At 40.1% G+C, this 26,837-nt stretch overlaps 1 protein-coding gene across 7 annotated transcripts in view; it reads right to left on the bottom strand.

Annotated features, from left to right (window-relative positions):
- The window catches only part of CREBBP (CREB binding lysine acetyltransferase), a 98,192-nt gene that overhangs the window by 14,895 nt on the left and 56,460 nt on the right, over positions 1-26,837 (bottom strand). For 2 of the 7 annotated variants that reach the window (XM_087730472.1, XM_087730479.1), the window contains 17 exons: positions 26,215-26,314; positions 25,614-25,760; positions 25,029-25,146; positions 22,166-22,358; positions 21,986-22,039; positions 20,660-20,784; positions 19,850-20,038; positions 17,928-18,347; positions 17,118-17,297; positions 16,702-16,888; positions 11,991-12,109; positions 11,617-11,856; positions 11,012-11,100; positions 5,472-5,582; positions 4,655-4,711; positions 3,312-3,389; positions 2,747-2,814 (listed from right to left, as the gene is read on the bottom strand). In XM_087730472.1, the coding sequence (XP_087586598.1) occupies positions 2,747-2,814; positions 3,312-3,389; positions 4,655-4,711; positions 5,472-5,582; positions 11,012-11,100; positions 11,617-11,856; positions 11,991-12,109; positions 16,702-16,888; positions 17,118-17,297; positions 17,928-18,347; positions 19,850-20,038; positions 20,660-20,784; positions 21,986-22,039; positions 22,166-22,358; positions 25,029-25,146; positions 25,614-25,760; positions 26,215-26,314 (2,475 nt within the window). The remainder of the gene's footprint in view (positions 1-2,746; positions 2,815-3,311; positions 3,390-4,654; positions 4,712-5,471; positions 5,583-11,011; positions 11,101-11,616; positions 11,857-11,990; positions 12,110-16,701; positions 16,889-17,117; positions 17,298-17,927; positions 18,348-19,849; positions 20,039-20,659; positions 20,785-21,985; positions 22,040-22,165; positions 22,359-25,028; positions 25,147-25,613; positions 25,761-26,214; positions 26,315-26,837) is intronic. The other 5 variants (XM_087730475.1, XM_087730478.1, XM_087730477.1 and 2 more) reach the window with 5 other exon arrangements.

The following is a 26,837-nucleotide window of genomic DNA, read 5'->3' as shown; positions in this document are numbered from 1 at the left end:
CTCCAATACACTGGCCTTTTCTGGTGTTTCTCAGCCCCAAACAATATATTGGGCTCTCCATGTATAACAGAAAGGGTATGATTTTAAAGGAAATTCAAAGAATTTTAAAGAAAATTCACACATTTTTTCTGAAGAAATTATTTATTTTGTTGATTCCTCCGAAGACAAACAGAAAAAAAAGAAATGGCTCCATTTCGGCTAATGATTTGAGACATTTTCAGAAAGCCATTTTAGTTAACTCTACTGTCTTGTTGTGTTTTCATTTTATCATCTTTCCAATGCTAAGCAACCAAAGGATATCTGCTTCCTTTCTTAGGCTGCAATGCATTAGGATTTGAAAAACAAACCAAAAAAAAGACCAGATAAGAAGATAAAAGATACAGGCAGCATTAAGATTACATGCACCGTAAGGAAAGGATCTAAAAGCCGCATATTTTGATATATTAGGACATGCAAATTGTTTTAGAAAGCAACCGGATTTTGGTTCTCTGACACCTCCAACATATGTACTTCCAATAAAAGCACTGGTCTCAATGCAAACCGCAGTGCGAACTTGAAAAAAGGCATCCAAACTGGTGACAACAGAGGCGGCTTTCAGGCCGCTCGAGTACAGCAGCTCTGCCGCAGCAGCAACGGCCAGACATTTGTTACTGGATGAGTAATTGGGCAGATAGGAAGAAAGTCAGACTTCTGGCTTACTGGGACTTTTTGTCAGGAAACTACTTTGGGTGACTTATTTGTCAGAATGTCTTTTGGCTTTGAACGTCTCTGCATTAGCTACTGGTTAAGTAATATTTGCAGATTTTCTTAGTAAGAAAAATACTTCAAAAGTTAGGAATTTCACAGGATAATCCAGCTGTAAACTGGTTTATAGGTTACATTTGGCATGCTATCAGTCAGCTTTATGCAACTTACTTGCGATGTGGTTAAGATAACCAATTTTACTTAATATACATCAGGAATATGAATGTTACCGTAACAGCCGAGCAATAGCTTGCAGCTGAGGGACATGCCATCTTGATTATTAGCAGTTGTGCCAGTATGCTTGAGAGAGCATAGAAATATTGGTGGCAGTTCAGTAAGTAAAGGTTTTTATGGGGAGGGAGGAGGAGAGGCAACATGTTAATGTTTCAAACCTTCACTGCTCATGTTTGGTTTTAGGTCAGTAGTAAGACCAAGGTTGTGACAAGAGCAAGCTTTCCTTCCCTGTTCTTGTGCTTCCACTAGAGCACTGTTAAAGAAAACTGATCTCAAGAGCTGAGCCCACCAGTGGATCGCAGCTGGCAGCAGGACTCAAATCAGCATGGGAAAAAGAAAACAAGGTAGCCAAAAAGCAGGGAAAGGTGATCAATGGAAAGGAAAAAAGCACCATTATTTCCCTGTCCAGATCCCCAAAGAACAGAATGGCTACCTTAAACTAAATGCTGGTTACTCAAACTTTAAAGCAACGCCACAGAACAACTGCAGACATCCAAGGAACAGCATGCATACTTAAGACCATTTACGTCAATATATGCTGTAAAGGCAGCATATAATAGAAGAGACACCTATCTAAAATGGTTATCTAAAGCTACGTTTTTATTTCATCGTTTTATTAATGTTCTCTTACAATTTTCATCTGTCTTTAATGAGACTAATTTTAATCTTCTTAACAATACTATCTTGAATGCGTCAGGTTACTCCAGAGACCGTTTTGACTACTGTAACCTAATATGTGTCATACAGCATTACCATCTCCAAATTATCCCCCTTCAAATCTCTTACTATGCAATCAACCACACACGAAGTTACCAAGAAGTTACATTTAGTCCAAAACCTCTATTACAGTTTGGAAGATTCAGCCTTCCAAAGTCAGAGTGTGACAAGGTAATGCCCAGAACTTCCAAGGACCAAACAAGAACAAGGGAGGAACCAAGTGTACCTGCAAGTTCTACTTGTTCCAAGTGTCTGAATCACTCCCTGGGTTTCTACACTCGCTTTATTTTTCTACTCTACGCCACTGATGCTGCATTTCCAACGTTAGCCCCTACTCTTCCCCCCCTCAACATGAGTAAAAGTTATCAAATGGTGTTCTCTGGTATTAAATGCATGCAAAGAACGCCTGGGTAAGGATTACTAAGGAGACTGAGACAACTTGACCTGGCAGCTTTGGGCACTCTCTTCAGTGCACATTTCAACAAGATTATGACAACGGTTACTTCCAAGAAAATCTAGACGCGTCGTACAATTGCTTACTTATTCCAGCGGACAGCTCTTACACCACAGTCCGCTCTACAAGCAAAAGCTCTTAAGATACATTAGTACTTGGCACTACCGCAGTACACCTGAAATGCAGCACAACTTGTTACTACATGTTATTTGAAGGGCACAGAGGTGACAGTAATTACTACAGTTTCAACGCTACGTGGAAACATGTCTAAATATAGCCAGTAAAGTGCACGCAGCCTTATGTTTCTCCTGTTCTGTTCCCCCCCCCCCTTTTTTTTCTTCTTCCGAATCTTAGAAAAATAACAACACAGATGTCAAATACCTCAAGCAGCATTAAGACTGACCACAAGCACATAAAGAGCAGGCCTTTAAAACGCTGATTGAAATTCTGGCAGTTACTAAAACCTTGGGCTACACTACTCCCCATTTTGCAAATGTTCCTATACTGTCTATCATGACAACAAAGTCTCAATGAAAAAGCTATTAGGGGTGACAAGAAGTTGAAAGTTGAAGATAAAAACAGAAATATCAAACTCACTTTTAGCACTGAATTTGTTTTCTTTGCGTGTTCTACCAGTTTTCTTCAGACAATTATCACAGACAAACCTATTGAGGAAAAAAAAATTGCCAAAACCTCAGCATAAACCCATTATTGGTTAGCTTAAACCCAACGTTTGAGCCCGTAATTTAAACGTCAGAGTACAATATCTTTTTCTCTGGATTTGAACAGCTTGTATCTCTCCATTTGAGGGACTTAAAGCCTTTATAAGCTGGTTTAATTCTGCCAAGCAGTTACACCTGCATTTGTGTTCTGTAGCATACAAACTCACCTCCAACCACCTTCCATTGTATAGTAGTTAGAAAGAAACCACAGAAATATGCGTATACGAACAAGTTGGTTTTGTGCACATTTTCATCTGAATATACTGAAATGACACCCCAAACACCAAAAAAAAGTGTTTTATTTAGAAATGCTTTGTCCTTTGGTACTCAGTTCTTAAAAGGCAGTGACTGCGTATTAAAGAGCAAAGGCAGAAAGTCTTAATTATATAAACTACATTGGTCTGATTGCACAAGGGGTAAAAAACCAACAAACATCTTACCCTGAAGGCCAAATAATATCATAATGTAATACACAAATCTGGTGCATCTTCCGACCACACTCTTTGCAGTCAACAAACCTGAGAAGAAAAAACAGCAGCCAATCACTTTTGTTGTTAGGCAGGTAATTTTCCAGAATTCAGCAAGAAAGAAGGACTTCCCAACCCTCTGCTAAGAACCGAATCGACTTCAGCAGGCCCAATTTATGTGTCAGTTTAAAAAAAAAAATATTCATTAGAGTAGCTTCAGATATACATCTGTCAATCTCATGTGCAAATAAGACAGAGATATATATATGATATATATATATATAGTAAAATGTACTAGTTTAAAAATGTGAAATGGGCTTTCATGCACAACTTTTTCTGGATCCTTTTCTAAGCAGAGTTCTGAGTTTTCCCAGCTTCAAAGAATTCTGCTCAACAATACCTCCGCAGATTTAATTTTCAATTGTTGCAACAACCACAAGCTGACTAAATGGTTGCTCAACTTACTGTAAATGTAAAAACTAGTAATTCGTGAATCACTGTGCCAAGAAAACATGTATTAGCTTGTCTTTGCCTGCATGGGTCTGCTGTAGTCTTTTTTTTTTTTGTCAAAATAATATAATCAAAATTCTTTTTTTGGATGGGAAAACGATTAGAAGTTTTCCCAGTCAAGACTGCAACATTGGTTATGAAGCCAAATGGACTGGGGTGTATCTCAGTCGTCTACATTTAAAGGTCTGGGAGAGGAGCTCTATTGAGTAGTTGCAAATATGAGAAAAGGAATCAAAATGTATTACGTATCAAACTGTCAGAGAACAAAGTAGCAGTGAGATAAAAATCTTGTTTCAGCTAGTTAAGGCCAGTAGGAAAAGTAGCACAGTGCTACTAAAGAAATGTTCAACTTGGCTTTTCCTAACTTCCAGAGGGTAATAAACGCAAGGAAGGAGGATGGCTCTTTCAGTGGGCTAAGGAGAAAAACATGTTTTAGAAGCCTAGCTAAACGAGAAGAGGAAAATGCAGGGGTCCCCCAGAGGTACTGGGGGCTTGGTGTGAAAGGCTCTGTACGACAGAGGGCCGTTTTCAGCCCGCTGCGCAGTGCCTCACAGAACACACCTGAGGATTTACCCAAAGAAACAGAACTAGAAACTGCCATTAAAACAGGCTCACATTTTCCTCTCGGATATCAACGGTAGACATCAAGTTTGTATGTCGTGCTACGAAAATTCTGCAGCCTGTTTGGGCAGAGATGGGGGAAAAAGGAAGACTTCTTTATTCACTGCCTAATTTCTGAAGTGCTGGCTAAAGGACAAGTGAAAGCGATGAGATTATCTTAACTGGAACAACAGCCTGGTACTTACGGCTCTGGATCTAGTGTATCATTTTTCTTCTTTTCAAACTGATCCTTAGAGATGGTTCTAGAGACAAAGAGTTAATATGAAAACTCAGTAGCACCTTTATATCAGAGGCTGAGACAATATCATGCTTTTCTGAATTGCAGCAAATGAGCAAACCTCAAGTCAGAAGAAAGCATATCAGTATTTATTTTCTACTCAGCGAAAGCAATTCAGTTCAGTTCATTTTAAGCTACAGAAAATATTTTCCCCATTTCACTTTCTGTGTAAATTAAAAGCAAAATAAGAGATACCCAAGTATACACATAAATTTAAAAATCATAAAGAATAAGGGAAGCTATTGTCAGTAAAGCAGCCACCTTCCAAAACAGCTTGTACTCCTCAAATCTTGGAGCATCTTATTTTCTGGTCAGGTTAAAGACAAGCCGTTGGTTTCATAAACAAAAGCTGTACTTGGCGAGACATCAGGATTAGCTGAAGTCTTTCATTTGAAAAGGTAATGGATTAGTGACATTTATTGACACAGCTTCCATTCCCCCCGCCTCCACCCACGTCATCTCGTGTCTGCCACCCCCTGCAACCACTCTACGGGCAGCTCTTGAGCAGCGCAACCGGACACAAGCGACGTTGTTGGGCAGACCGACAGACCCGACACAGTAACAACTGTTCATCGGCTGTTACTGCGAAAATCTCCTATTAGTAAGAAAGTAGGCATCTCCCCACGAACGCCACCGCCGGTCACGGGGTTTTACTATCACATCAGGACCAGGCATCACCCCTCCTATTTCAAAAGGCGGCATGCAGAAGAAAGGAAGCGACTTACGTTTGAGGCTGGGAAGGGTCATCACCCAGGGTGACATTCTCCCCCTGGATTTCAGTGAAACACTTCTCACAGAAGTGATACCTGTCAGCAAGAAGGCCATATTTGGGTGAACTGGTCCAGCACAACATACAGCCACCCAAGCACGGAGCCACCAACCAGAGCAGGGCAGATCACCACGACGAAAGGGGGGGCGTTGTTGGTTGATTGATGGGTCAGTGTGGACAATGAGGAGGAACAGAGGGGAGGGAGGGCAGGATTAGAGAACAGGGGAGGGAACAAACAGCACAGACGTAAGAGGTAAGACGCAAACACCAAGACAACACAGAGCAGAAAGCCAAGGCAAAGCACAGATTAGCATTCGGTCTCATTTGGTACATTACTAACAAGTCGTCGGGTGTCAAATTCAAAATTTGGGGAGGATTAATGGAGTAGCTACCAAGCGTTACGTTTGCGTAGACTTCAAATTTAAGAATTTGGATTTGATTTGCATTGCTTAGGAAAAAATTCTCTTTGATTCCAGGCTTGCGACTGATCGCGTATCCTTTGGTTAAAAAAATAGCCTGTCAAAAAGCTTTACGAACACATTTATTACAGATTTAAGTAATGAGAAAACATGCTGAAAGCATTTACTGGTTGTCAGTAAAAACTGTAAAAGCAGAAACACTTGGTATTGAAAAAATCTATAAAAATATTAAATTCAACAGTTATTTCGCTATAAGATTAAATGTGACCAATTGCTCAGCTACTATTATTTAATATAAATGAAACCAAATCCATACTCTAGACAAACATTTAACAGAAATGCAATTATGGGTCAGAGTTTCCAGCCATTTATCTATAAGTACAATATATGTATATATGTGAACAACATTAAATATTGTACATACATACAATATATTTATCGGGTACATTAAAGATGCGGAATTAAGCTTTACAAATTGAATATGAGGCTAGGTACAATTTTTGGTCACCAGACCAAGAGCCAATCCAAGTTATACTCAGCAAAACCAATACTGCAGTTTAACAAACCAAGCTGAGTAAATTGGAACACAACTCTACAAAAATACAATCTGCATTTGAAAAAAAAAAATAAAAAATAAAATCTAAGTTACACAGATTTGGGGTTTGGTTTTTTTTTGGTGGTTTTTGTTTGTTTGTTTCAGATGAACTGGAACCAAAGTTGTCAGGGTCATTAAAAAAAAAAATAAAAATAAAAGGAGGCTAAATGTTTGGAAAGGATATGAATTCACACATGAACAAAGGTAACAAAGAGAGGCCACAGCTGTAAAATGCAGGAAGGCCACAGAGGATCATCAAAATAAAAGAGCTTTATGGAGGATCAAGAGTGAGAGAGTATAAGCAGCAATGGCAGCACAGTCAAACGCAGTTTTAGTACTCGAACACTAGAACTGTAAGAATGGTAAGTATAAAGGCATCAAACGAGACTCAATGTCACAATGAACCAACAACTTAAGGGATGGAGATTAATAAATATGGCAGCTTGCCCCTTCAAATCCACACTGATACACTTAAAACTACTGTAATCCAGGTGACAGATCTCCACGGCTGTGCTTTCCTGGAGACAACAAAAGCCATTTATAGGCACTTATTGAAACGTATGGATCAGAATTTCCTCCTAGCAAGCGGGAGCGGGTCCTTCAGCAGCGCCCGATGAATCGGGGAAAGACGTTCTGCAGAGCAATCTGCGTCCTCCCCAGGCTGGAGCCAGGTCCACGTTACCATAGCATAATTTACAAGAGCCTGAAAACTTCTGCAAACTCTGCCAGCTGGCTCAGGCTTCAAGAGCTACTCTGCTCGCCAAGAACCACTTAAATGCAGCAGCACACTGAATGCTCCCCTCTACCCTGGGACTGACATAAAGAGGAAAAAGGTGTATTTTATTCTAGCTAATATAGCCCATACTGACATATCCACGTAACCATCTTACTAGCGGGGCAGCTGCAACTTTGATAGCACCCACGTGAGCTAAAATGCCGTGCTCCCTGCCCAGAGGGCTGCTTGCCAGCCTACCACAAGTTCAACTGCAAGCGACTTCTCTTCTCCTGGGTCAGCTCAACTAGGATTAAACACATCACACTCCCACAGAAAACCAAAGCTTTTGGAGCTGATAATGCAACAGAACAAGGCCAGGAGAAAAAAAAATGTAATCCATTAATTTGTAATCATGGGCAATTATAAATATGCTATGGTTATTACAGAGTAATATTACAAAAGAATTTCAGGAGTGGATACTGACACCGCACAGCTCATTTACACTGACTTCACCTGCCCCTCGCCCCATACTCCTAAACTGATACAGTATCATCTAATAATTTTTTTAAAAAACCCAAACCTAACAGGTTCAGAATTTTATATCCTTTTACAGATTGTCCATGTCCTTTTTTTTCTATAATGTGCTTCTTTAAATTTTTATTCAATTAAAAAAACCTCACTAATTATTTTCCTTACCAACAAGGTTGCTCATTTTAAGAGTCAGATTGGGAAGGACTGAAACACAGGAGGACCCAAACACAGAGTGCATAGCCAGAAAAATCCATGGTCCAGGCTCCTATTAATACTTTGCTATGCTTAAACAATCCCCAAGAAGGTTAATTCTGATCCATTTTCAGAATAATTTATGGGCTTTCAAAAGCACTCATGAAACTGAGCAACAAGGCTGCCTTCTATACTGGATTTAAGTTACACCACAGAAATCTAACTAGCTCCACCAGCACCGATATGTCACCCTCTGTTCACACTGCGGCTGCGGGAAGCTCAGTCCGCAGGGATGAGCCCTTGGGGTCGGCAGCGTGTTAAGCACGTGCTCCAGCGATCCGCGGATCCGAAGGGGAGCACAGGACTTCACAAGCTGCAGAACCGAAGCCTAACGCTAGCAAGAGTCAAGCCTGAATCCGTGATATTAAAATGAGGAAAGAAAAATTGAAATACAGTGAAAATGAATCACCTAAAGATCATGAACGTTTGTCCATAAAATAACCAAGGTTAATAGCTATAACTTATTATGGGCATGGACCCTCAGGAATGGAGACTTGCTTGTAATCCACTGACTTCTGCATGTCGCTACAAATATTCAACAAAACCCACAGAAAGCATACGATATTCTAGTTAAAACAGTCATAGAAAATCCAAAGAATGTACTTATTGCAACACATCAAAAATGAAAAGCTTTTCAAATGCAGACTGTTCAGGTGACTGATTCCCGTTTATCAAAGAGTAACATGATGCTTCAATACCAAAGTCCAGAAAATGCTCAATCCCTGCATTAACAGGTGAATTGCCAACTGTAATTAAGTGCATTCAAAGGAAATTCTAAATTAGTAATTGGGTGCTAGTACTGATATGAAATCCCAATCGGTTTTCTCAACTGGATATTCACACATGAAGTATATTTTTCTGAACACTTACTTTAACCTAAACTTCTGCCTTATTATGGAAGCCAAACAGTTCTATATCAAATAATTAACTTTCAATCATTGAACTGTAGTGCCAAAGTTCATTTATTCAATGGTGCCTACATAGTCTTAGTTGTAATTTAGTTATGCAATACGCTGGACTTTAAGTACATCCAATTTTGTCTGCTCTGTAAATGGAAAAAGTCAAGAACATTTGACCAATTAAAGACCTGCTGGAAGCACAGAATTTGTTTTTCACTAATTTGCTACTTGGTTAAGAAAAATCTAAGATTCGAAGATCACTGTCACAGGAAACAGTTAATTTGACTGTTTTAGAGCAGCAGAGCCGATGAATAAGGGCTTTCTATTCTCTGATAGTCCAACTGCACACTTAAAAATACGGTGATTGATCTTTAGAAATATTTTGTTAGAAAACCCAACCCCAAAAACCCACTCATCGCTTGATTTAGTTTGCCTGAAATAGAAAACATCATACCCCCTCCCTCAAACTCAAAACCACCCCAAATCCCCAAACCCCAACCCTTTCTCAAGACATTCGGATGAACAGGAATCTACACCTACTTCTGTTCTGCTACTGGCCTCCTGACACTTAGACAAACAACCTCCCTTTTATTACTACCCTTTTAGACTCAACTCAGTGTAAATGGACTATCACATTTATACCAGGTAGGAAAGTGAAATATTGCATCACCGAGTCCAGAGGAACCCACTGCCCCATCAACCCTGTACTTCTTGCTAGCGACCAACATTGCCTTCCACTGAGGAACCCCAATGATTTAATACTAACTTAAATAGGAAAGGTCTAACTGAAAGAAAAAGGACCCCTTCTTCAATTATTTTTGAAGTTGCTATTTTTTTCAAATACATACTACCTGGATGCGTAATATGAAAAGCATTTAGAATTCTACCACACAGAGTTGGTATTTAAGGGTTATGTTTTCACTTCCAGTACTGAAGCACTGTCTCTTTAAATGCATTTTAATTGCTTTATTTCTCTTCAGACTGACTTTTTTCAGAGTTCACAGCGGCTGTGTAAAACCTTTTATGAGGGCACGTGAATTTACATCCCTCCGCATCAATACTACCCGCCTCACAGAGGCCACCTAAGACCCAACATGCAATGTAAGACGACACGTTTTCATCTCCCACGCTGTGCTGCTTCAGCCAGGTGGTACCCAACCGTCCCGCGCCATCTCACAGCATGTTTGGTGAGGCAGGGATCGCCCTAAGGGAGACGGAATGCAAGCACCGACTGTCTGGATTAGTTCTGTAACCTCAGTTAGTCAACAGCTCGCTGTGCTCTTCAAAGCTGGCAAGACTTACAGACTGCCAAACCTCTGGAAGGCAATCCAAAACTTTGTTTTAAACAGGGAAAAGGAAGTTTGTGTCTTAGCCCATTTACGTTTTGCATTTTTGGGGGAGGGAAAAACATCTAAGAAACCAAAGCCAAGTTCTAAGTTGGCTTTGTTATTATAACACTGTTGATTTAAGCATTAAGTGGAAAATTAATATTATAACAATTGTTTAATAGTCATACAAACACCAAATCCTAATATTAATTAAAAAATAAGAGAAACTATTGTTTTCATAGCTTCTTACAGAGTCTCTGGGTAGTTTTCAAAGCTAATTTAAATAGATTTAAGTACTAACTAGGAAGAGAGAACCTAGAGTCTTGCAATCAATCACTGTACCCTTTGCTTCGCAAATTCTGACACTAATTTGAAAACAAACCTGCATATTTTTACAATTCTCCCAGAACAAGGTAACATGATTTCTCAGTGCCTTTTTGCAGTTCTGCCCTTCTCCCTCCAGCAAGCCCTGCTACTCATTTTGGGGAAAAGATGGACAACTTCGCTTCCACTTCACTGGTGCGTGGTGCAGCCTAGCTAATAGGAAGCACTTAAGTACAGCGTGTATCAAGCTGCAGTACAGGAAACTAAAGGGTCACCTGCAAAAGGACAGCATGCAAAGATATAAAAATAACTTTTTCCTGACTTAGCTGACACAGGAAAGAAAAAGTTAATAATCCTCCTCCTCCATATGTGCAGAGAACTCAAAGGATCTCACTTCCTGAATATGGAAAAAAACCTAAAGTCAAGGACTCACCTATTCTGGTAACTGTAGTAGGCAGCATCACGAGGAATAGTACACAACTGCTTGCCATAGCAGCACAAGGTCTGTGGAGAAAACTCATACTGCAAAACAACGGTGAGAAAAGAAGCTTTAAAATGTCATCTTCTGTTACTTACGTCAATCAAGTATCTATTAGGCAAACCTGACGCTTACGGATGTCATAATACATTGTTATGTTTATCACACTTTTCCAAGCTATTGTAAATATATTAGCACAGCTTGCTTAATTCAATTACAATTATTAACTATATAAGCTAAATAGCTGACCATCTAACCACCTACCTTATTGCAATGGACATGGGAAACAAGCAAAGCATTTTAATATTGCTTATGACCCAAAAAGGTGTTCTGAGGGAGAAAAATACAACAATAATAATAGAATAGCAGCAAGAAGGATGCTATCTACCTTTTTTAGCTCTTAGGATGCTTATAATAAAGCCAAACTTTTACCAACCCTTTCATTCACTATTTCAATTTGTAAAAAAAAAAAAAAAAAAAAGTATACAAAGCCTATGTTTTAGCTGATTAATCAAGCTAAGCTCTTTGGAAGAATACAGCTCCATCCCTGGAACACGTACCTTGCGCCCACAACAGTAGCCAAGTGATTGCATAACGGGATCAATTTCTTGTTCAAACACCTCCGCCAGTTTAGTGCAAAACTTATAGACCCTGGAAGTCTTGCGATTGTAAAGCCAGGCATTGTTAAACATTAGCCAAACATCGTCCACATATTGCCAGGGTTCTTGGTACTGTCCAGTATCCAATTTACGTTTAATGGTTGAAAGATCCATAGGATTCTTCACAATGTCGAAGTAATCCTTCAAACACACACAAAGCCCTTTATTTTTAAGGTGTCAACTGTTCACACTATGTTGTACAGAAAAGGTGAAATGTTTATATGAGCAAAGACGAAACAAAAACATTTTGTATTTTTTTTTTAATGCCAACTCACCGGAATCCCTAAAAGCTGGGGATCCACAGGCTGTCTAAAAGGTAGAGACTCTGGGTCCTGCCGGTACAAAGCTTCAAGGGTAGGCATGAGAGCCTGGCGCAGCTCCTCTGGTTTGAAAACTGTTAATGAAAGTCAGAAAGGTTAGAAAATTTCCTTCCAGGTTTCCTAACCTGGACTCCCCTAAAAACAAACAAACAAAAGAACACACACACACAAAAAACCCCAAACAACAACAACAAAAAACACCAAACAGAAACCCAAACCTATGTAAACATAAAAATCTCAAGAGGGATTTCCTGGTCTGCATAGCTGATCAGAGGCAAAACTTACAATCAAGAGGCTACTGCACAGCCTTTATGTTGACTCAAATCACAGTAGGTAATATTCCCAGGATAAGGAGATAGGAACAACTGTAGCCCATACTGATACACATTCTAGAGCATCAAAAAAAAAAAAAAAAAGAACTTATCTAGAACCAAATTAATTCAATTGCTTCAACATGGATGAACCTTAGCTCTTCTGAGAGGAGACTAAGCGTATTTTCCACTCCCTCCCTTCTAACCTTGCTTGCTATTTCCAAGTCAAGATTCTTTTAGCAAAACACACCGTAGTGGACAGGGCCGAAGAGGCAGCTCTACAGAGAGCAACCAGATGTCTGGATAGCTGGCACAGGAATTTTCTGGCCATAGTATACAAACCACCCTGGTCTGATGGACTGTTAATTGATTTTGAAAGTGTTAATACTTCCAGATTTATATGCATCATTACAACCACTTGGCAACAGTGGCATGGCAACAGCCATGTTTCTTTCAATAGTGGATGACAAGGACAAGAAAGGCAATGCGTTTTCTGAGAAATAATGATAACTTGGAGAGCTCTTTGAACATCTCGGCAGCGTAATTACATTTATTTCCTTAGGAACAGAGTCTTTAAATAGGGAAGAATGCCTATTATTCACAAAAAAAGACAACTAAGGAAAGCTGGATGGTATCTAATATTTATCTACCTGGCTGAAACGAGAGCGATACCAATAAAAGGGAGCAATTAGGAGTTCTGTTGAAAGCACTTAAATCAACAGGGCTACAGTGACCCCTTTGAGGCTGATCATTGCTTTTGTCACTCAAATGTTATTTTGGCAAGATATAAATTGCTTTTTGGGACTTCTAGTTAAAAATCTATGATTTTTTAAGAAGTTCTTTATTTTCCTTTTTCGAGTGCTGTTTCTGAGAGGAAGTCTTTTCGTCTCAACTACACTCACCGAAATCACACACAAAAATAAAGCAAGACAAGAAATTAAGTTGATGCTACTCAAAAAATTTCTGAAGCATGAAGTTCTCTTTTTTTTTTTTTTTTAGCCATTTGTAGATGCTGCAGCTCCTGGAAGCTTAAGTCAGGATGAAAATTGTAAGACCATTTGAGTGCACTGCCTCTAACTGGACAGAGGATTGCTGCTCATGTGCACAACAGGCAAGGTACCACCCGAGTCACCTAAATCACGGCAAAGAACTAAGCGAGCTGCCAGAAGGGCTTCTGCAAGGGCTTGCCTGACAGATACATGAAGATCTCGTGCTGCTACTACTGAACTCAGACTCGCCAGATTAAAAACGAGATGAGCCAAGGAGGCCTACGTTTGTTGTTACAGCAACGAATGCAACTTGATGATCATTTCAGCTGTTGCCACAATCTCAGTCCCGATAAAATGGCAATTCTCTTCCGTATTGATTGATACCATATATGCAGGTGCTTTCCTATGAAAGGAACCCTACCATAGACTCTCAAATATTTATGAACTACGAAATTATATTATGGAATTCTCGAGAACAGAAGGAAATACTAAATTCCATTCATGAGAAAAAGTATTCTCTATTGCTTCTGGAACCATCTTGCTCTGGCTCAGGTAGTTCATAACCCGATCATCTAAATTATTTCATTTAATGAAATTTAAAGGTCAAAAAGCACCTTTTAATAATCTATTCTGGCCACCTGCTTGACACTGCTTTTAGAATTTTCCCTGTACCAACCCCTATAACAACATACCACTAAGCTAGAGTATCTTTCAAAAGAAATCCAGTCTTAATTTAAACCCAAACTACAGCGATTCAGCACAACTGTTGCCAAGCTCCTTAAAGCCTGATTATCTTTGCTGATAAAATTTACAACCTACTTTCGTTTTGAAGCTTGAAAAAATAAAAATCAAAATCCAGTTATTATTTCAATTTATGACTTCACCTAAAAACGTAAAGAAAGCTGCCTTCATCTTTAGCAGTAAAAAAGCTGCTCTGCCTCTAAGGAACATGACTAATAACAGAACATTTGATCATAGGATCTCCCTATACACAGATTTTTACAAGAAAGTTTCTGTTCTCCCCTCTCCCCCTTTTCCACAATTAAACGCTCTCGGTTCTCCTCTGGTAACTAGAAGATCTTTGTAAGGAGCTGGCATCCAGTTATCCCATTTTGTCTTGGATGCGTGGGTGGTAAAAAGAAAATGGGATCTTTGCCTGAATCATGATGACGTATTATTATCTGCCAGAGAAGTGTATAATGCTACCTTTTTTATCTTTTTAAACTTTTATTTCTTTCCAACAGAGGAAATCCTGCTTACGATTACTAAGGAGAAAATTTGTAAAGGAAGATGAAGACATCTTCAAAACGATAAGGACAATACACCTGAACACCCCTCCCCAAAACCAGGCCCTTGCAGGTTTTGCGTAATTATGTCTTCTAAAGAAGGGAAGAAAGCAGTAAAACTAATCTGGAAGGTCAAACTAAGGCAGCCATCTACAACAAGGAGACGGGAGCTACCCAAATGAGTATGATACTTTTTCTTTTGAGAAGGCCTTCCCCTCAGCATGGCAGCGCATGCCTGCTACGCCCCGGGTTACTGTGGGGTGCACCTCAGGAATCTGGCCGCATGGGAAGGAAGAAGAATTTCCAATACTTCTGTACCCCATGAGAAACTCCAGGTGAGTCTCGTAAGCAGTTTTAAAATATAATCCTATAACCCTTAAGCACACTTCACAGTATTTGCTCTCAAATACCTCTTGGTTTATTTAGCATTTTAATACAAACGCTCTATTAGAGTTGGGCAAACTACTTGGTGGGAAAATGTCACCATTTAAAATGGTATATGCCGTTGTACCTGCCCACACTGCACATGCATTATATTATACGGCTACTCAGTGACAATATTTCTAAGATAAAATTGCGTTACTAAATGAGGTATTGGAAAGAGGTAGTAACCCAGACTGAATCAGCAGAACAACAGTGCAGCTCTTCCACGGACAAATTCTGCAAGAACCTTCCTCTTTCAACCACTCGCCTCGATTTACTCGCAAGTGCACTCCTTCTAACAAGCAGCAGTGATTCTTTCCACTGGGAATATAACTGGTTTACAAATGCTAATAAGCTTTCCACTCACTGATTTTGTTCGAAATAGGCTCTGCCAGTGAGTTCTGCAGTGCGCTCTCATTTGCCTGGCCCGCTGTGCTACAAACTGAAAACGCTATCTACAGGAAAACATGTTTCATAGTGTTTTATTATAAAAAGATTATGTTTACGAATTAAATGCAACCCAAGGCATATACAAGAGATCAAGATTCAAGCTGCACAAACTTTAAAACTTGATGATTTCCTGATCGCATTCTGGAAAGCGTGCACCATCGTGTTCTCCTAAGGTAGTTATATGCAGTTTCCTTTGCAAGGGAAGAAGAAAAAAAGTAATGAAATGGATCAGCACTTTTCCTTTTTTGACATTTGCAGCATGTTGAAAGCTTCCCTTTGGCCAAAACGTAAAAACTAACCACAGAAAACGTCACCTCAAAAACCGGAATGCTAAGAGACAGAAGTCTCTAAACAGCTAAGGTTTCTGAGTCCAAAAACTTATCTTGCAGGCTCCCACAAAGCCTGCACTAGAAATGGAGCAATTTCTTCTTGCTCACTTTCTTTAAGAATCTTATTCATTTATTTCTTACTAGCCCAAGGCATGCAATCATTTATGTACGTCCATTCAAGATCTGTAATGCCATCAAGTTTCCTTTTGGAAAAATATCCAGTATACAGACACAGTCACACCTAAATCTATGCTAACGTTGTAGATTAATTTAAGAGACTACTGACCTAACTATTTCTGAGGAGAAGGCTTTCAAACAAACACTACGCTGAAAACTACACAGGACTTCAAGGTTTAAGGCTATTGCAGCAGACCAGCCTTGGAGGAACACAGATTCAGGAGAAGACGAGGTCAAGCACCCGATTCTCGAAGAAGTGAGGGCTAAAACTCAGCACGAAGGCAGTCTGTGCAGCCTCTAACGGAAAAGCAAAGCAACGGATGTTCTCGGTTACTGAGAGCACTCTCTCTACACTGAGCTCCCCTGAAAGAGCTCTGGCCAAGACGCAGAAGGAGAGACTTGCGTATATAATTTCTCCAGCAATCACTGCCTTACTGCCTTGGTCCTTCTGGGCAGAAACTGGAAGCTGTGAGAAGACTGCTGGGATCAAGAGCACAGTGACATGCTTTTCTCACCTGTGATTCATATAACATTAAAGGAACACTACTTTCAAAAATAAATTACACGAAGTATGGATCTCCTAGAGCTCCATGTGCTGGCATATGTGTGCAAGACAGACCTCCCAGCAGGAACCGAGACCGTGGAAAACAAATGCTAGTAAAATAAAGTACACAAGAAAAACTCGGTTTTCATACACGTACTTTTTTTGCGGGGCTGAGATGGCGATGTGGATTGTGAAGTGGTTCCATTAGTGCCGCTCTCCTCTTCCTCTTTAGCATCTACTTTTATTTCAGGCTTCTTTTCTTCTACTTCCATTGGCTCCTGTTTCAGTTCTGTCCCATCTGTTTCTTCTTTTATTTGTGAAGATCCTTGCAAATCCTCCTCCACCTTAAGAAAGGATGCAACGAGATGTACTATTACATCTATGACCCAAACTCGAGTCAACAAAATATTAGTTTGAGATTGTCAAAGCACTCTCCATCCATGGCTTTCCTCAGGACAGTTACTTTCCAGTAACTACCCTCCTCTCGCCCCTTAGCTCACCAATTCAGACACATCATTAAGTGCTTTTATATCTATCACTGCTTTCAGTTAAGCTGTATAGAATCTCATTTACCTCAGTCTTAGCTTCCACTTGTGTCTCACTAGTCTCTGGCTCAGTTTCTTCAGTTTTAACTTCTGATTTGCTTTCTAGCATTGGTGCATCTGGTCCTAGTTGCTGGGAATTCGTATCAGCACTAGCAACTGAGGCAGGGGTGGGGACCCTGTTATCAATACTAGCTGCTGCCTGGGATAGCTGTTGTAAAAACAGTACAAAAGAAAGACACTGCATATATAGAAATATTTTCCTTTACTAAAAATGAACAGCACAAAAAAGACATGAGATGATATTCTAAAACAGTGCAGAACATGGATACAGGAGCTCACTGTAGCCAAGTTTCCATATAACACATTTAATGACTCTGCTTAACAGAGGAGAAGCCAAGGAAGAATTCGGCCCCAAAGAGGCTTCTTTCACAGAGAAAACACCTGCCCAGTGAAACACTGTACATTCCTTGACATGTGCATTCATCCTGACTAAAGCTTAAAAGAAAAAATTTATGCAAATTTCACGATCAAAAAAAGACCGATTCTGATTAAGGCCAAGTATAGTCTTAGGCCTGTTACGCCTCATCTTTCTGCACACCGCTGCCATTTTTACTTTGAGCAGTTCGAAGTCATTCAATACGCCCCCCCTCCTTCAAACAACGCTGAGAACATCTGAACGCACACCGTTTTACACATCTCTATAACGAACCCTTTGGTCTAAAGTAGAAGCTACTATTGACAGCTATGAGCTCTATACATTCACAACATGGTGCTATACATAGCGAGAACTCTTGTGGAATGCCACTACACAAGAAAAATGCAACTAGCTGGTACTTACTGGAGTGCCAGGTGGCTGTGCCTGCACAGATGTTGGCTGTTGCTGAGATGGCTGTGGGGTTGGCACAGACTGGGGTTGAACTGGGGTCTGAGGTTGCGGTGTGACTTGAGCCTGTGCCGCAGTCTGCCCCGTAGGCGTGCTTTGTGTCTGTGTTGCGTTTGGAACGGAACCCGGTGTCGGTGTTGGTGTTTGTCCTGAAGATGAGACCGGTGTCGAAGGCTGAGTGGGTGCTGCTGGCTGAGGAGGAGTCATTCCAGTTGGCGTTTGGTGCTGAATAGGTGGCATCCCAGCAGCGGTGGACACAGGAGGTGTAGTCTGATGTAGAGGTGGCTGGGTCACTGGTGGACACGGTAACTGCCCACTCTGCGGTCCTAGCATGTTCATGGAGTTGGGAAGAGCAGCACTGGGAACCTGCCCCTGCTGGAGAGAGAGAGTCTCTTACAGACATGTGACTCCCAAAACTCTGGGAATCACACTTATCCTTTAAATCACAGCACTGAAGTAGTCTTTAACAGAATACTGCAAGTCTAAACGTGAGATCAGCTATAAACAAATGCTGCTATTGCAAATGGCTACGCTCTGGCTTCTCTAATCGTTTTCTTCAGCTCTTAGTCAAAGACCTTGCTCCCAGACCTTGATGCGGCATACAAGTCTTTTTACATTAATTCTACTGGCACGGAGAGGGAACCCTCACGATCCGTGAGTAACACAGAAACCCACAGGCAGACAATCTCTAAATCGTGCCATTAGCTGGGCAAAGGTCAGGCTTTGCATACAAAATGGTTCCGAGCAAATACACGTTAGGCCTGGACTCTAGAGCAGCCCTGCTTTAGAAAATAGTTCAATGCATTTAATGCCTGCCCCATTGCACAGTGCAAGACTTAAGAGGGGTTTTGTTTTGTTTTTTAAATTCTAATTAGACTACTCCAGATGCTTAAGAAAATTGTGGATTTCTTTTTCAGAGCAGCAACAGTAAAGTATTTTGGATGCGCACAAACTTTTAAACAATATATTTTACTAAAGATTGCATCAGATAACTAGTGATAAAAAAGAATACTCTATCCTCAGATGTACCTTGGAGTATGTACTCTTGGAAATCTAAATCAACTAATAGGTTCCTGCAGATGAGGTTTCAAACTTAAAACATGCTTCTATATTGCCTGTACCAGTCAGTTTTATTGAACTAAGTGCATCAGGAAAAAAAAATGTTCACCACAAAGGTGGTCAAACAACTGAGCCAGGGCCCAAGAAATTGAAGATGCTCTGTCCTGAACATATTCCGAAGTTGGCTTGACAGAGCCCTTCATAACCTGATCTAAGTTATCTCTCATTTGAGGATGGGGCTGGACTAGAGAACTCCAGAGGTCTCAACTAACCTAAATTACCCAGACTCTGAGTTAAAAACCAAGCCTCTCCCTGGGGAAAAACATATACTTTGGCATCGTAACCACAGCTGCTACTTCACTGACCACTACTGTAACAGACAAACGTTACAGAAAAAAAAACAAAACAATTTTCTCTTCAGAAGTAAAGGGGTTCAAACAAACTTCATATGATCTTCCCTGACCACTTCATTTTAATTCTTGATTTAAGGTTAGCTACTAAGGTCCACACAAAGACAAAAGCATATGCTCATAAACGTCCCATAAACTAACTTCTGATATCCCCCCCTGAAGATCTCATCAGCATGCATTTTTTTAGAATTCAAATCAGGAATTACAGGCGTTGCCCCCCAGTTAGCATATGCAGATAGGCTATCTAAGAGCTTATGAAGAAGGCAGAGGTAACCCAGGATCCCCCAAAGTCAGGGGTGACTACAATAAACAATGGATATATAAATATAAATAAACAAACATAAATGAAAGAAATTAAAACAAAATAATTAAAAGTAAATAACTCAAGTATTAGAAAAGCCACCTTACCTGTGCCACCCCGGCCTGGGCTGTTGATTGACCCATGCCCACATTGTTCACATTCATGGCCCCACTGGATGCTGGAAACTGGTTCTGGGGCAGGAACTGGTTCTGGGTAGGAGCCTGACCCATCATGTTGTTGGAATGAGCTCCCATCATGTTCTGCGGCTGAGGCATTCGGGAAGGAGACATTGCCATCTAAAAATTAACACCCAAATTAAAGATATTACCATTTAGTATTACATAGCAAGACAAAGGAAAATACCCTCAATGTAATCGACCAAAAAAAGATAGGACAACAAAATAAAAGGAAAACTGGCTTCAGTAAACCAAATGGAAGTGGGCATATGCATATAACTTCAGCATTTGTTCCACAGTATTCGTGAGGAAGTTATTTTTAAACGGGTAATATTCAAAACTCTACTAAGAGTGCTGAAACTCCATTTTCTTCTCTGAGCTAACACAGATAATCCAGTGAAACTAAAAATATTTTTGTTTTTCTAAAGAATAAAAACATGTTTTCATGCAGGAATAAAGAAGGTATATATACTGCAATGACACAGTTTCCAGAAGAATATGCTCTTCCACAGGCTGTTGGAGATTATTGCATCTCTGGCATCTACCTCTCTAAAGTTTTTTTTTTCCCTAAATATTGAAAACAAGCGCCTCAATAAATGCCTGACAGACTCAGTATGTTTCCATGAAATTATCCCACAATTTACAGTACTACTCTATGACATGGCCTTTTCAGAACAGCGTTAACACTGCTAAATGTAATCAACCCATTCTGAGAAGAACTTGGTAACAAGAAGTACGAACCGCAGGAACAGCGCCCATGTTGTTCATTTGTACAGGGTGGTTCATTGGAGAAGCTGCACGGGGTCCCATGGGTGCTTGTGGCATCTGTACATTCCCTATGGACATGGGGTTAAACTGATTCATTCCTGCAAATGCACCCCCAAAACAACTCATTAGGAACAAGTCATCAGAATTTATCTATGTATACTCTACTATAACATTTATTAGGACTAAAGTTTGACTGCCCTACACTTTTAACTTTTTCTTAACTTTGTTCAAATTACTTGGCTTAAGAGACAAATCAGGATGCAAGAAGTATTTAGAAGAATACCAGTTAGGGTGAAACATAACTTGCTGTCTAAAATGCTATCTCTAAATAATACCTTGGGATGGTTTCTTAAAATCAAGCATTTGCTTTGAAACAGCAATGTCTTATTCAGGCCTCACTGACCCGGTTGAAGTAAATATGATAAAAATACATGTTGTATATATGAAGGCAGCTCCTAGCCTCAAATCAGGACAAAAGCTAGCAATATGCTTAAACAGGTGTTGTGCTTTTTATACAAAACATTTAACCCCTTCAAAAAACCCAAACTTGTCTCACAGGAATAAAGGTGTAAATAAATAATTATGAACCTATACTTGCTATCAACTTTTTCTCCTATTGAAATGAATTTTAAAAGGATGTAACTTCTCAAGGACATTTCAACACAAGTTTCAACTTACTATTAACTCTGAACCAAGAAATAAAATAATTGAGGCCACTTTTTTGGAGGAAGCCAAAGCACCTAAGTCATGGGTTTTTATTTTTCAGAAAAAAACCACCCATGAGCCCACAGCAGCCTAAGCCAGTGATGGCAAGCCATCAGTGCTACGAAAAAGCTACAAGGCTTTTTTAGATGGACTTTGCATCAGAAACCACGAAAGGATATCATTAGTTATACAGATTCTAGGATTGATCTGCTAAGTTTCCAGCTACTGGTGTATTTTTGGCTAAATAACTGATGAAACCATGCCTACATCCTCCTGCCCTTGCCCCCCCCCCCCCATTACAGTGTTTTAAATGAGATTATCCACAGTATTCTTGCTTGCGCTCTCCTCTTTTTGAAAGGACTGAATGACTTCCCAGTACCCAAGTACTGGGTACACGTTGCCAGTTCTTAAGACAAGACTGCACTTAGACAGTCCCTGCCACAGAGCAACAACAAAGAATGATGCCGAAAAAAGGGAGACCCAGTGGTTCCCCCCACTCCAACTCCAAAAGAAAAACAGAAAAGCAGAGCAGCTTTTCCCACTAACAATTATTTTGAACCCACAAACTGCAATTCGAGAGGAAAACATAGATACCTTGAGAAACCTGCATACGACTTATAGGCACGGTTGGCATGGACATAGGCCCATCTGCAACACAACAGAAGAACGGTCAGCAAAAAACAATTTAAAATACGAACTCGAGATTAGCGTGAGGACACGAAGCGTGCAGAGCTACACCTGAAACGCAGAAGTCCCTCCTACAGAAGTACTTACTGGGCGGCCTCACGGGCTGTGCCTGGCCCATGGCAGCAGCCACCTGCGGGATACCAGGGGGCTGAGGTCCTGGGGTCTGTAAGGCTGGCTGATTCCCCAACATCCCTTGTTTATGTAGACGAGACCTCCGTTTCTCTTCTAGCTCCTTCTGTATCTTATAGATTTTCTCTGCTAATAAATGATAATATTCATCCTAAAAGAGAAAAAAAGATAGTACTCAGCATCAAGTATAAGAGAGCAGCAGCAGAACTCACGTAGTCTACCAGAATATTGTCACCTGGTTTAGGGTTAGTTTTTATGTCTAACACCTGCCTATTTGAAAAAGTAGTATTTCTTTCCAGAATTCTGTTAAATTGAGAAAGTCTCATCACTGCTTTAATGCAGAAAAGGAAAAACAAAGTTTCCAGAAAACACACGCGAGGCTTGGCTTCGTGGCTATCCTTCACATGTACTCTGAGTAGATTAGCAGACAAAGGAGAAGACTGTAGGTTCCCTGCTGCTTCGACAAAGAACAGGAAGCTGTGATTTAGTTTCTAAGTGTTAATGATTTTTAAATGTTATTTTCATAATAAACATTTCCACTAATCCGCAGACAAAAGAAAAAAATGTTCCCAGCAACACAGTTACACCGAATAAACTTCAGGAGACAGATGTTAAGGACAGATCAATTTTTACATAAAGAAAGGAACCACTCTTTTCCTAAGGAGTCTGACTACCGACAGTCATTGCCAGGAATAAACAAAAACAGACAAAACCCCCAAGGAATGGAGGAAATCAGTGAAAAATAGTCCACAGGCACAGACAACTAAACACTACCTCTGTACAAGATGAAAAATCCATTTTACTCAATCTACATGCGCAACAGATCAAGTAAGAGTGCACCGTGCGCAGCAAGGTAGACAATTTTGTTTGTCAGCAATTGCTGGACACCCATCTACCAAGTGCATGAGATTATGCACCTGTTAAAGGCGAAAAAACCCACAAACCCTCAAGACTACATTTCTTTTGCGGGGTCACCTCTGTTCTCAAAACCCAGTGTTACATGGAGCAAAGGTTGAGTGATGCTTGTCCCACAATCATTTTGTCTTCATCCAGTTTTCATCAAAACTAGAATCTGTTACTACAGTAGGATTGAGTTCATTTCAGAAAACTAATACGAGAGATATTCCTCCCCAGCCTCGTTAAGAAAGGCCAGGGCTGCAATATAAAGCTTTGTTTTTAGGTCACTTCTCCAAATGTCTCAAAAATCCATCAGTGCAGACACTTTTTGCTGTCCAATTTAAAAGCACGCCAGCCCCCTCCCTCCTCCTGCTCAAGACACTTCACCTGTAACTTCCTACCTGTAAATTTAATATTGTGCTACTTTCCTACTGCAAAGATTCCTGAAAAAAGACATGTTCACAAGGAGCACATACTACTAAAACAATGTCAAACTGCTTACAATGATGCCTCATACTAATCCACTTTTCAATGCCAAAGCAGAACGGATGCTCCTTAAAAAGGAGGATGCAATTCCACACGGCATTGTTAATATATTCTAAACTACTCCCTTCTTCCAAGTTTGCTGCTTGGAGCCAAATACGTTAGATGAATTCCCATAAAAGAGACTTCGGGCAATGAGGCTCTGACAGCTGTTTTAAGGGATGAAGAGAAGACACTTCTGGGTATTTGTCTGGCACAGAGGTCAGAAGACATTTAATTTTATAACCAGAAGTCTACTACGCTCATCCTTACTAAGAAGGTATTTAGATGCCTGTGTATGTCTATGAAATCCTCGTTCTCTCTGAAGTTGTTCTCTAAAGCTGCCAGGGTGATCACACACGAGTCTTCCTTGCTAAACAAGCTCTTGGTAGCTACAAGGAGACTATGATATTGTCACTGACCAGCGCTGTTGCAGCAGCAGCATTACAAGTATGGCCACCGCCTGTCTACCTCTAGGAAATAAAACTTGCGTTCCACCTTCAGCTTCTCTGGGAGGTGGTCTGAAAGGGGCAGACTAAGTGTTACTGTCTTACTGGATGATTACCACCTGAAAAGCCACTAACTGCTCTCTTTAGATATTCTTATTTAAGGAAGGACCTCGAGATTCTGATCAGGTAAGATCTCACTAGCTATTATTACTGGCGCTGCTAACGTTGTCTTTACCTGATGAAAACTTTCAGGGAGCGGTTCCTCTAGGGTAGAATTACCACAGGGTCATAACAAAATAGTATTCTCAGCATGTCAACCAACAGGGGTTTGCTCCCTCTGAGCGATGGAGATTTGAACTGACACCCCTTTGCAGACAGAGCAAAAGTCATGAACGAGAACAGGAATTCTGTCTTGTTTCCCATGCACAAGGACAAACGCAGGCAAACTGACTTCTTATTATCTTGAGATGTGAAACAGCTATGTGTCTTAGCCTAATCGCTCTCGGTGCTGCTGAGCAGAGGAGAAATAATTCCAAGAGTGCGGGTAAGAAGTATAACAGGACTGAGTCCTAGAGAAAACCTCCAATGGCAAAGAGGCATTAAGAAAGTTTTAAAACTACTGTTTACACAGACTTCCAGAAAGGAGAAAGTCAGCAAGGGAAACATCAAGAACTGCAAGCTGTGCTCCAGCCTTCCTGCATGTCAACCACGCTTTCAGGAGGAACGCAAACAGGGCTGGGACGGTATCTAGTTTTCATGGAGCTGAGGGAGGTGAATTAGCTTGGAGTGGCATTAAACAGATGGCTTCGGACTATACAAACACTGTCACAGACAGAAAGTACGACTTTCCTCATCCAGAGAACAGAGAAATGATTCTCAGTGGTTTTCATTATGCTTGTAACATTTGCGATAGTACTGTTCTTGAACTGAATACTTGGACTGAAGCAACATACCCTACTGTTAGCAGATTCATACATATCTCCTTCCACTTTCCTGGCATAAGCCACCAAGTTCTCCATGCGGCGATCCTTCAGTGCTGCCGGATCAGGAGTGGGGAAGATGGCTTGGACACTACAAGAAAGGAGAATGAATAAAAGAAAAATTCTTCAAAGAAAAAAAAAATTCAATACAGCTTTACAATATTCAACCTGGACATTCCTTCATACATCAGAGATGTAAAAGCATATCAAAATTGTTTTAAAAAAAAAAAAATCTATATTGCACTACTCCCTACAAGATTAAAGCAAATTCAATGATGAAAAAAATGTGAGGTTTGACAGTCTAGAGCCTAAATACTTGTTTATTACAGCAGAGTGAACTTACTAGCAGTATAAACTAACTTCATGCCCATTCCTTAATGAGCACAAAGAATGAACCAAAGAGGAGGGTTAGAGGTAACAGCTCATCCTCAGCGGCCCAGTGTCAGAGAACCACTACTGGTAACTTCCTCAACAACTTTTCAGCTTAACAGTAGAACTACAGTATTGAAATTCTTTAAAAACATTCAGGGAAAATACGCGGTCTTGGTGAATACTTACAGTTTATGCACTAAATGATTGCGCAGGTCCTGAGTGACATGTTCATGCCATGCTTTCCTTACCCCGGTACTAGAAGGAGGTGCAGCCGTTGGCATTGAGCTGAGGTTTCCAACATTGCCAGAATTTGTGCCATCATTCATTAGTGGGCTAAAATAAAAAGAAAAGGGACTGTTACAGTACAGCATGCAGAGTTTTGTTGTACGTTTGATGCCTGAAGTTATTTTTAAGTAATTCGTTTCATCACTTCTAGCTACTGCATCAAACATTCTCTAAGTGAAATTCTGATATCAGCAAACCGCAACACCTACAGCAGCAAAGCTCAGGAGTTTGCAAGACACGGTATGAACGATAAAGAATCACAACTCAAAAATACAAAATAGTCTTCCTTTGGGAATTCATTTAAAACTACTAAATATTCTGGGGCTCCCTGGGGGGACAAAGTGGTAGATAGAGAACTGAAATAGGAAAGAAGAGCGTAGCTATAGATGTGACTGATCATTGCCATGCCAATACAATTAGTTTTTAAAGCATACTCTTTATTTACATTCATAAGCATGTAAATAAATGTTTAATTGAGCAAGAAGGAAAATGCATGCATTACTTATTTGTCCCAAGGGATGTTGGAAGAGCTGTTTCAGAAATTAGGCTAGCTTGCTGGTCTGTTGTTATTCCTCCTGCGGGAAGGTTCATCTGGTTGGCTCCTTTGGGACAAAATTAAACATCATTGGCATCCAGTTCACAAGTTTGACAATAACATGGCAAAACTACACTTTACTGACTAACTGGTTAACGAAAGAAACAGTGTATCAGAGAAGTACTTTTACGATAACATCTGCTGTGGTGCATATATGTAGCTACTTATGGAACCAAAAATTACTTTTCAGTCTGAAGATTTTTTTCCTACAAAAACTCGTCTATTAAAATTTAAAATTCGTAAGAATAGTTCAATAAGCTAAAAAGAAGATAATACTACAATTAAGTTCCAGAAAGAAATTAGCATTTGAGACAGAATTGTCTGCTAGAACAGGTGAAACACTTGTTAAACAAACCAAAATCCTTCAGCAATTCTGTCTAATCACCTTAGACAACAATAAGCTATGGACTGTATTTTAAAAGAAACTAAAACTACTGCTATTTGGCAGAAGCAATATACTCAAAGCTCTCTAATATTCAAATGGAAATGAATGGTAGTGTTTATAAATAGTATAATTGTAGGTTATTAAT

This window comes from Nipponia nippon, unplaced genomic scaffold (genome assembly GCF_047370975.1).
Source record: "Nipponia nippon isolate SJK-2023a ecotype South Korea unplaced genomic scaffold, ASM4737097v1 scaffold_5, whole genome shotgun sequence".
Classification (NCBI taxonomy): domain Eukaryota; kingdom Metazoa; phylum Chordata; class Aves; order Pelecaniformes; family Threskiornithidae; genus Nipponia; species Nipponia nippon.
This window is presented reverse-complemented; position numbering and strand designations above follow the sequence as displayed.